Genomic DNA, 11,860 nt, shown 5'->3' on the forward strand with positions numbered 1-11,860 from the left:
CGCATACATCTTAGTTTTAGTTTATATGTGTATATTGTTTGTGTAGTAAGTCATCCCATACATCTTAGTTTTAGTTTATATGTGTATATTCTTTGTGTAGTAAGTCATCCCACACATCTTAGTTTTAGTTTATATGTGTATATTGTTTGTGTAGTAAGTCATCCCATACATCTTAGTTTTAGTTTATATGTGTATATTGTTTGTGTAGTACATTTTTATTGTGTCAGTTGTGAAAACAGAACTGCTAGAGCATTATGTGGTGATTTGTTTCAGCTCAAGTTGTGGTACAACCTTCAGGCCTTACAACTCATTGTAACAATAATTTGTGCTACAGAGTTGGCCACCAGAAGGGGTAAGCTTATGCCTAACCCCTATGCCAAAGTGTTTCTTCTTCCTGACAAAAGGTAGGGATGTTCCTTTTAACTTCCAACATATTGAACTATAACTTATTATAATTACACAGTCTTCAAAAATAAATTATTTTACCTCTGAATTATGTCTTTTTTTTTTTTTACTCATTTATCACAGACTGTATGAATATATTATTTTTGCGAGTACTGTACTATAACTACTATTTACAAAACTGTTTCATAGATGGTAGCAGGGAAGTAAAATGTACCTTGTTTGTTTGGTTAAAAACGAATGACAGGATGATCCTTGAACTTGAATACTGTTTAAAGATTAACAGAAAAGTTTTAATCAGTGATATTTAAGTGTTGGAGATGGACATGACCTGTAGTTGTTAGTGATGGTCATATTCCTTCATTTGGTCTGACTGGTAGTCCAAGAATTGAAGGTGAGTGTTATTGACTATCTGCATTCCTTCTCAGTTTATCAGCTCAAAAATTAGGAATGATTATGTGCAGACATCATTTATGTAGCCTTGCAAGCAATTGTGAAACAAACAAACTTTTTACTGCTATTTTATATTCTTTGTACATTCAGTGAGAAAAGCAAGAGGAGAACCAAAACGCTGTCTAATACCAATGAGCCTAGATGGAACCAAACATTCGTCTATTCCCCCTTGAGGCAGCTGGATTTGAAAACCAGGGCATTGCAGATTAGAGTGTGGGATTATGACTGTTATGGTGCTAATGACTTTTTAGGAGAGGTGAGAAGCATTTTTTCTTCCCAGTTGATGGTATGGATCTGCTTAGCTGTCTGAATTAAACATATGTTTTTACTTACAGTTAATGCTATTGTATTTTTATAACTTTTGAACACAACTTAGCTTATTCAGTAACCAAAATAGCAACACGAAGCAGTCAATGTTTGTCATGTGTTAAAACTTACCAGCTAATCTTATGTATTTAAATATAGTCCTCACTGATTGATATTAGAATTCAAAGCACAATATACCACACCTATAAAACATACAGTTGTCAGACTTGGTGGGGCTAAGCATGGTTCAGTGGTTAGTGTGTGCAACTGTTAAGCTGATGCTCTGTGGTTTACATCCTGTACCACCCAGAATTTAATATCAAGTTTCACACTTTGGGACCATTAGTGCATTATAAGAGTGACTGTCAAATCCCACTGTTTGGTGTGACAAGAGTTGGTGATGGGTGATGTTGACTATCTCCCTTCCCTCTAGTTAATCACTTTTAAAGTTATGGATGGCTAGCACAGATAGTCCTTGAATAACTTTGCAAAAAATCAGACAAACAAACAATCAGACGTGATAGTTCAATTTTTTGGTTGAATTTCCACTATAAGTTAAGGCTTAGCTACTGCATCATATTTATAATTCAGCATGCACAGCATAGATCCATGTGGTGGACTGTACTAATAAGAGGAAGATTTATTATACTCTACTTTCATGAAATTACATGAGGTAAACTGTAATGCATACTACTTGTTATTTGAGCGAGATTGATATATATATATATATATATATAATTTAATTTGTAGCTCCATCTGGTCTGATCAGCTTGTAACAATATAGATCAATTCTAGTTATGTTTAAAGTATTTTAGTTCCTGAGAATATAGATTAATACTCAGTTTTTATGTAATCATGTACAGGTTTTGATTGACCTTTCATTGATAACTTTGGACAATAAAGGTCACTGGTACTCCTTGGTCAGACATGAAGACAGCGTGAATGCTCAATTGGTCAGTATTCTGATTTTTATTATGTGTCTTCAGTTGTTGATTTCTCTCTATCCATATGTTTTTACAAGTCTATTTTTCTGTTTCTCCTCTACCCATCAAGCTTTCTTTTCTGCATTCCATTAGACAAATATAATACTCATAAGATGCAAGATTTTAACCAATTCAAGTTTTAATTGCCTCATTATTAACTTATATTTAGACACAGCCTCTCACTGCTCTTCTAAAACCACATGATGTTGTCAAACACTGCTGTCAAATCTACATAGTAACTTCCCACAGAAGATAAGAGCTAGAACAGTAATTTAGGAAATAGAGACTATAAATTCTCAGAGAAATGAAAATTTTATACAATAAACACAAAATGGAAAGTTTGTTATATGTTTATTATGCCTAAAGTGGAATAGAATATGTCATGTATGATTTGGTTGTGTAAATTCCCCAAACAGTATCCTAATAATAGTTATATTCAGCTTGCTAAGAATCATTTTAACTATTGATCTAAGGATAGTTATAACCAGTCTAACAATAGTTTTAGCCAGTGTTCTAACAATAGTTGTAGCCAGTGTTCTAACAGTAATTGTAACCAGTGTTCTAACAATAGTTGTAGCCAGTGTTCTAACAGTAGTTGTAGCCAGTGTTCTAACAATAGTTGTAGCCAGTGTTCTAACAGTAATTGTAGCCAGTGTTCTAACAGTAGTTGTAGCCAGTGTTCTAACAATAGTTGTAGCCAGTGTTCTAACAGTAATTGTAGCCAGTGTTCTAACAATAGGTGTAGCCAGTGTTCTAACAGTAATTGTAGCCAGTGTTCTAACAATAGTTGTAGCCAGTGTTCTAACAATAGTTGTAACCAGTGTTTCAACAATAGTTGTAGCCAGTGTTCTTACAACAGTTGTAGCCAGTGTTATAACAATAGTTTTAGCCAGTGTTCTAACAATAGTTGTAGCTTGTATTCTAACAGTAGTTGTAACCAGTGTTCTAACAACAGTTGTAACCAGTTTTCTAACAACAGTTGTAGCCAGAGTTCTACCAATAGTTTTAGCCAATATTCCAACAACAGTTGTAGCCGGTGTTCTACCAATAGTTTTAGCCAGTATTCCAACAACAGTTTTAGCCGGTGTTCTACCAATAGTTGTATCCAGTATTCTAACAGTAGTTGTAACTAGTGATGATAATTGTTGTAAGTGACCACTAGTACACTGAATGACAACTGCAGTTTTACACTGACTAAAAGAAATGGGATATATCGAGTTCAAGTTGCAAGTTAGGCAAACCTACAATGCAGTGTTCCCAAAATTTACTATCATCTTTTCTGAAGAAATCAGAAGAGCAATCTGGAACTTAAATAATTCTACATCCATTGAAGTAACACTGACTCAGGTACCAGAAATTAAATCTGTCAGTATTTATGAATGTGACAACAAAACCAATAGTTTCATTAGACCAACCATCTACTTTCACAAACACATTTGCAGGTTCAATCATTTTTAATATTTTTGCTAAGCACATGGCAACACAGCATTAAAATATTCCAACAACAACACAAAACACAGTAGTCTTCTATTGTTTAAATCCTGATAAATTTGATTGCTTTAATCAGTGCTTGAGTTGTCAAAAATTAACAAGTGGAACAATCAGGTTTGATATCCAGTTTGCGAACAGCAGTTCCATGTTGCACAAATCCGCTTGAGTTATGTAACAACAGGAACGATTTGATAAAAAAAAGTTCTGCCTCAACTCAAATGCTGGCTTTAATCATATCTAAAGAGAAGCTTGTCATTGTGTTTCTTGCAAGCTGTACACAGCATTTCTAATATGTTAAGGTAGTTTAGCAGTTGAAACAGGCTTCCTTGTGTGTCACAGTAACAGTTGTAGCCTGATGTTTGTTGTAGACCTTACAGACACATACATTGCTTGTAAGACTAATGAGTAAAAGGCTTATAAATGAAAATATTTAAAGCCTTTATCTTGTTCTTGCAGAGACAACAGGCCACGTTTCTTGACACAGATACAGGATCCAGCACCTTGGCTGACCATCTGTCCCCATTGTCTAATGTCTCTAGTCATCTCTCTGATGGTGACACCTCGGACATTGATGATGGAACTGTTGTGGGAGGTCAGTAATGTGTGTATTTAACAATCTTCATGTGAGAATCCACTCTTTATGAGAAAATCTCATCTTTATCATATGATTTGTATTTGTTACTTCCAAAACTGTCTTACCTTCTCTCACACAAAGCTAGCTTGATCCTTATTTGCCCTCTAAGAATTGCTCAAAACATTTATGCTGCCAGCACATCAGTCTTTTTACCCAGTCAGTTTCACACCATTTCTGAATATGTGCATATCATGTGACTACTCTCCACCAATAGTATTGCACCATCTATACTGGTGCAGCTAACTCCATCTGCTATTCCTGCTCAATCTTCACTTTTGTAAATATCTATCTTACCCAAGTCCGAGCACTAATGCATAAAATACATAATTCTCCCATGTGTAAGTAAGTGCAAAGCCACACAAAGTGCATCTAAATTGTGTCTACAATGATATATCAACCAGGTGTATATGTTGAAAAACTTACCACAGATCCCCTGGGAATAAATACAATTCTTCACCAAAGATAACGACAGGGCGGCACGGCAAAAGGTGGAAGGTGCCAGAAAAAGAGAGTCCGATGTGCCTAGTCATTGTTTATATTCTTCCTCAGGAACATTGTTACATGAGAGAAGAAATCGCTGGACAAATATATAAATCAAACTGTTTGCGAATTAAGGCCTTTACCTCCTCAGTACCTCGAACCCGATTCCTAGGAAGTAATCACTCGCAAATTCATACTATGATTTCTTGTAATTCGGTAACAAGAAATACATGCGAACAAATTGAAATGGCAAAGAATCTAAACAATGGTGTGACAATTGAGTGTCATTTGTCACCTGAGTTACTTTAGATGAATTGTAAGTTAGATGTTGATTATTACTTTATATTTTTGTTAAATTTAATTATTTGGCCCATTCATTAACAATTTGTACTTGTAGACTTGGCAAATGTCACAGTTTTGTTAGTTTATTATTAATAAGCACTTTATCTGGGTATGTTTAGAATGTGTACCAGTTAGGTATCATTACTACTAGTAACATCTAATTTATTGTCCTACTTGAGTAATTTTTCTTCTTGTCATTGTTCACTATGTACCTTATCATCCCCATTTTTGTCAGTGTAGGACTTAATTAAGTGTTCTTTGTCATCTAGTTAATTTAGAGGAATTGTAGGACAGATATTGTTTATTGATATGTTTTCTAGGTAATTTTCATCAGTTTACACGTTCATTATTATTACATTCTTTGTGAACTCGGTAAATTTAGATGGTTTGTCCATTTCATATATATATAAGCATGTCATCTAGGTTGCTTTTGATGACATTAACTCTGATATTGATTATTAATGTGTTTTTCTAGGTAATTTTCGTTAGTTAGCACGTTTGTTACTATCACATGCTTGTGGACTAGGTAAATTTTAATGTTTTGTCCATTTGTTGTTTATCAGTCCATTGTTAGCTTTATATTTGTTTTCATAAGTGTTAACTATATGCTTTATCATACTAATTTCTCATCAATGTGGGACTTGAAATATTTGATTTGTTATATCACTGATGGGTTCATTTCCCATTTGTAGGGCTAAGCTGGGCTTTGGCTCCTTTTCCTGATTTTGTAATCCTAGAAACCTCTTTTTTTTTCTTGTAATCTACAATTGGTGGTTAGACAGTGCCTGGACGACGGCGGGAGTGCTGCTTACTCCACCTTGTCCAGATTCACATCTGTTCACGTACTCATCTTTAGAGGGTTGGGGCTTCTTACTTCTACTCCTGGGTGATTTCCAGTCTCTGGTCGATCAAGGAGTCTTCTCTCCATATCACATTTCTCAAACCTTTAGTAGTTCCTCGAGCTTTGACTAACTTTCTTTCTTTCTTACAGGAGATAGTGGTTATGGTACATTCCATCATCTCTACAGTGGTCACTTATATCACTGAGCCACGGTGTACTATTTCCAGGTCTCTATGCTTTTAGATCCTAGATCTCCTTTCTGAGCACACAGTCACCACATTGTGGTCTTCACTTTCCTTTTTTCTTGGCTCCCTGAATCTGGTGATGGATCAATTATCTTCTCCTAACAAGATTCTCCTTGAGAAGGGGATCCTCGTTCCACAGATGTTACCACTCTCTGTCTTCACGCATTGGTCTTTCTCAAGTCCATTGTCTCAGTCCAGGGACTGACTACATGTGTTGCATATTTCCTTTCCTGATCCATTAGACCTTCTTCCATGTGCACTTGCCATAGACAGTCGTGTATCTTCCAACTTTGGTTTCTTCCGTGTGGATTATGTCTTTCCCACCCTGCTATTCCTCATCTTTCCCTAATCTTTTCCAATTATTTGACAGAGACTTGTCCACTTTGTCCGTGTATAGCTATTGAGTAGCTTTGTTGACCTCCTTCTGTTTGTCCAATTTTCATCTGGTTTTGCCTTCCCCCATTCTTTCACTCCTTTCCATTCTTTTGAATTACCTATTGGATTCTCAATGTTGTCAATTATGCCCTTTTGTCATCCGCCATGTACTTTGTCTTCCTGTTCCATCTCCCTCAGGACCTATTTCTTTCTCCTTGCTTGCAGTTGTTTTCATTTAGATATTTATGCCTTTAATGTTACCCACATCCTTAACAATTCCTCCTATGCCATTCTCTATCTGGACCGGTCCTTCCTCCCTAGGACCTTTGATGCCATTTTAGGTGGTTTGGCTTTTCCACCCATTTCCTCACCTTCCATTTTCCACCTGTTCTCCCATTCTGATCCTGATCAGTTTCCTGGTCTAGTTAACTCCTTAAGGAGATATGACACTCTACTTACTGTTTCATGTTCCTGACCTTTTATTTCATTGAACCTTTCCACTTCCCTGTCATGCTTACTGGTTGGGTTTGGTTACTTATCAGGTTAGCTTATTTGAATTTATCCATGGAAGGTCACCATCTCCACACTGTTCTTCTCATCAGATTCATCACATCACTATGTTCTTGACTGCACCAATTTATGTCCTTTGGAAGAGATCGTTCAGGCCAAAATGTGGACTACTCCCGATACCTTCACCGTTCATTATCTGCATGACGTGGCTGTATCTTCCTGCAGTGGATATCGTCAACTTCCCTTGATGATTAGACACATGTCAGCTTGCCTTTGACTGGGGTAAGTCTGATCACTTCCTTTCTTTTCAGCTTCCCTAATCATAACACCTACTTTACTGATCCCACCTTGTGGTGGGTTTTGCCTGGTCAGGTATGCTTTGCTTCAAACCTGCACTAGTTGAGAGTAACTATATAATGCTACCTGTAGAGATCGAGTGTTTCTGTAAGACCACTTGCCACTTACTCAGTGGTGTGTGTGTGTGTGTGTATATATATATATATGTGTGTGTGTGTGTGTGTGTGTGTATATATAGGTTCTCAATATCAAGCAATTTCAATCTATAATGGACTGTCACTCATGGACTTCACAATTAAAGCAGACAGGGATTTCTTCCCATCCCTGCTGACCATTTGATTGCATATGTCGGGGTCAGTCTGCTTTTCAAAATAGAGAATTGCAGACACCCATTGCACAGTCTCTGGTGTGACGTTCCTCTGGACTCCCCACCTCATTCCCCTCCCCTTCTTCTAGTGGATCGTTCCTAGTTGCCGGGGTGGTGGACCATGAATCCTTCCTCCTGAGTGAGTTTCAATATTTATTTGACAACAGTCATGATTATCCATTCAGTGAGAAGAGAGCGAAGTTGATTAAACTACTTCTAAACAAAGTATTTTATTCAATTGATCATGTGTTTCCCCTGGATGTTTTTGCCCAGATGGACTGCACTAGAGGAAATATCTTATTTAGTTTATAAAAGGTGCTTCCCTTGGATGTCTTTACCCAGGCGTACCACACTCAGCAAAATAACATAATAAATTCAGGTACGTTTCCCCTGGATGTTTGTGTCCAGGTGGACCGCACTTCACAGAATAACTTCATAAATTGAAAAAACAAAACAAATAGCCATTGTGGAGTTTCTCCTGGATTATTTTGCCCAGGTGATCACTCTAGACAATTTCATTAATCCACTTATGTCTTCAGGTCTAGATCACCCTGGTCCTTATCCCTTAGCTACATGTTGTTATTCCATTTCACACTAATATCATATCAGGCACAATCCTGTGACAAATAGAACATATACTCCTTTCATCACTTGTCCACTGCTGTGAGTATTATTACTGCATTCAGTTGTGCCTGTTTTTCCATTCCACCAATTTTGTGTTACTTTCCTGTTTCCTGGGTGAAGAGCATATATGTTCCAGAAGTACCTTATTGGTGTGCTTTATTTTCATCTCATAGTACACCCCTTCATTCTAAGTGGTCACTTTCCTCTTGGTATGATATTTGTGTCCCTAAACTGGCCCCTCCACCTTTGCAATGTGGGATTCTAGAGAGGAGGTAAGCCCATTTCAGAAGTTAACATTTTCTTACCCTGAAAATGTATTTCTGATAGGTACTTACCTCTACTCACACACTCCCCATCCTTCCTTCCCACTGCCAGTGTTTTGATATTAATACCTGCCAATTTTCAAAAGTGAAGTTTGAGAAGGAATAGCAGAGGGAGCTAGCTGTGCCAGTATAGATGGCACAATACTATTAGTGCAGAGTAGTCACATGATATGTACATGTTCATAAATGGCACAAAACTGATGGGTTATAAAGACTGGTGCACTGGTGGCAAAAATTTGTTTAGCAATGCTTAGAGGATCGAGATAGCTTTATGTGAGAGGAAGTAAGTAACTATCAGAAATACATTTTCAGTGTAAGAAAATATTAACATTCCTCATGAGAGAATCCCCTCTTTATCATACAGTTTATGTAACATTTCTCATGAAAGAATCCCACTTTATCAGACAATTTTTTTATGTAACATTCTTCATGAGAGAAATCCCTACTTTATCATACAGTTTATGTAACATTTCTCATGAAAGAATCCCACTTTATCAGACAATTTTTTTATGTAACATTCTTCATGAGAGAAATCCCTACTTTATCTTACAGTTTGTATATATGTAACATTTCTCATGAGGTAATTTGAAATACCTCCCAACCTTGGTTTATATCAGTTCCACAGACTATTATTGGTATCTGTTGTCCATACCATCAAAAGAACAGCCGATTCCCAACCTAAGGTAACACCAGATCTATATTCTGTTGAAATGTATAGCTCTTTCATAATGTAAAGTAAACAGATCTTTTTAATTACAGGCATTATTCTTTAACTTGACTTCACTACATTTCTACACAACATGAAGCAAGCTCTTAGTAAAACATACAAGTCTGTGGTACACAAAAAAATCAGCTTTGTTACAAAAATATTTGTAATCAAGATGTGTTGTGAATTGGTAGTCAGACTCTTAGAAGTCAGAGTGCAAAGTGAAGTTCATGTGAACAATAAGAATATTTTTGCTCATTGTAAAGTTAACTCAAATCTCTTAAATGCATATCTACAGTTTATCCATGTATATTTTATCTTGTGAATCAGCAATGTAGGATAAAATGAATAGTTGATACCTCTGACATCAAATACATAATGCCATGTTGAATGGTGATCTGTAGAAGGTTATGACATGTACATTTTGACTCCTACTCATGCGCATAGTATTAATTAACCATTTTAAACCAGAATTGTAATTATTGTATTAATTAAACATTTTAAATTAGAAATACAAATCGAATGGACTGTATTTAATTATTTTCAACAAAAATATTACGCGTAAGATTCAGTGGAATATTACTATTGTGTTGGATCATATATATCACATGGAAGAAATTGTGTATAAAAGCCTATCTGTTGATAGGAAACAGAAACAGTGTTGGAGGACTGGACAGGATTAGCTTGAGTTCATTGGGGAGTAGTTCTAGTCCTCCTGTGGCAGGGGAAGAGTTTAGTGATGTTGTGGAGAGATGGGTCACGAGGGATCTCTCACCATTAGGAAGGAAGCGGTCAGAAACTGGTATTATCTCATGATTTTAACCAATATTTTATTTGTAGGGACCAGAAATGATAAAATTATAAACAATGCTGTAAAAATAGCTATTGAACTGTACTATATTAATGTTTAGAAAATGAGAAAGCTGATAACTTGAGTGTCTTTAGAAAATAGACCTTCCTTCTTCAGGTTTTTAAAGCTCTTTTAGTGCCATGAATATTAATGTTTATTTCTTTAAATGTAAACATACTCAGGTGACTTTAAAAAACAAATCGAGAAAAATAAGTTTACTAACTTCAGTTTGCTATCAACACAGTTCTGTAATTCTATTATATATCCAAAGAAGCAAGTTTTATAGATTAGTGTTAGTAGTTTTGTAGTGATTGAAGTTAGAAAACCTTATAGTTTATTTAAAATTTGGTGTATTTACTATTGAACTGAATTTTTCAAATATTAATTAAAGGGGAAGAGACCAGGTACAACCATCGGGGAGACAAATTTTGCAAAGTTGAAGAGTTCATTAATTCAACCAGCAGGGAGCGTCCATCACAACGTGGAGTAGAGTATACCTCAAGGTCGCTATCTCCACCTGTTAGAAGGTTACAAAATTTGTAGTATAAATGTGCATTCTATCATTCCTTCTTCCAAAAACTCAAGTCTTGTGCATGTGCAGTGAACTTTCCAATTTCTGGTCTTCTATCTATTTTCTTGTCTTCCTCCTCAGTATAATGTCTTATTTAAAAATCTTTTAATGGTTATAAACTAAAAAAGTGTGCATTGATTGTTTACTGAAGTTGGTTAAACTTTAGATGGCAATGGTAATTAAAATTGTTTTATTTTGCCCTACCACTCAGTCACAATCATCTTGTCACTAGTGAAAATAATAACATTTCATTAGACACTACTGACAATAATTAAAAGCTGTAACTCACATTTAATTAGTTATTAAATATTTAACTATGTTATGACTATTGCAGAAAAACAAATACATATAAGTCTTACTTAATAACCAGGGAAATTCTGTAAATGATTCTTATTTTGTATAAATCATTCATGAGCTAATAGGTATATATTTCATAGAAGCATACTTTACAAAACAAAAAGTTCCTGGGTGGAGCAGTAGTAAGTCTACAGATTTACAATGCTAAAACCAGGGGTTCAATTCCCTTCAGTGGACATGGCAGATAGCCTGAATTGGCTTTGTTTTTTCACAGTATTTTTGTATGTGTGTGTGGAAGTTCTAGAGACAATGCTATGTAGTCAGCAAAAGTTTGGTGTCAAGAAAGCTGTTTCTTTGTCTCATCAGTTTGATAGAAATATGCCATTTGTTTTGTAGAAAACTTTATCATAATGAATCATTATGTTACAATGTTGGTTGAATGTTATCAATATGTTTCATTACATAACAACATGAAAGAATGTTATCATGATGTATCATTACATAACAACATAGACAGAATGTTACCATAACGTCTTATTACCTAACAATTTAGACTGAATGTTATCATGTGTCTTATTACAGAACAACATAAACTGAATGTTATCATAACGTCTCATTTCATAACAATGTAAACTGAATGTTATCATAATGTCCCATTACATAACAACATAGACAGAATGTTATCATAATGTCCCATTACATAACAACATAGACAGAATGTTATCGTGATGTCTCATTACATAACAATGTAGACTGAATGTTA

The 11,860-nt window shown here is 35.5% G+C and overlaps 1 protein-coding gene across 1 annotated transcript in view; it reads left to right on the plus strand.

Moving 5' to 3' along the window:
• The window catches only part of LOC106473097 (regulating synaptic membrane exocytosis protein 1-like), a 40,842-nt gene extending 30,070 nt beyond the window's left edge, over positions 1-10,772 (plus strand). Inside the window, exons 9-14 of the mRNA XM_022401596.1 lie at positions 274-404; positions 946-1,111; positions 2,025-2,114; positions 4,092-4,227; positions 10,026-10,181; positions 10,621-10,772. Of these exons, the coding sequence (XP_022257304.1) occupies positions 274-404; positions 946-1,111; positions 2,025-2,114; positions 4,092-4,227; positions 10,026-10,181; positions 10,621-10,772 (831 nt within the window). The remainder of the gene's footprint in view (positions 1-273; positions 405-945; positions 1,112-2,024; positions 2,115-4,091; positions 4,228-10,025; positions 10,182-10,620) is intronic.
• The last annotated feature ends 1,088 nt before the right edge of the window (positions 10,773-11,860 follow it).

The sequence above is a fragment of the Limulus polyphemus genome, unplaced genomic scaffold (assembly GCF_000517525.1).
Source record: "Limulus polyphemus unplaced genomic scaffold, Limulus_polyphemus-2.1.2 Scaffold5881, whole genome shotgun sequence".
NCBI classification, from domain to species: domain Eukaryota; kingdom Metazoa; phylum Arthropoda; class Merostomata; order Xiphosura; family Limulidae; genus Limulus; species Limulus polyphemus.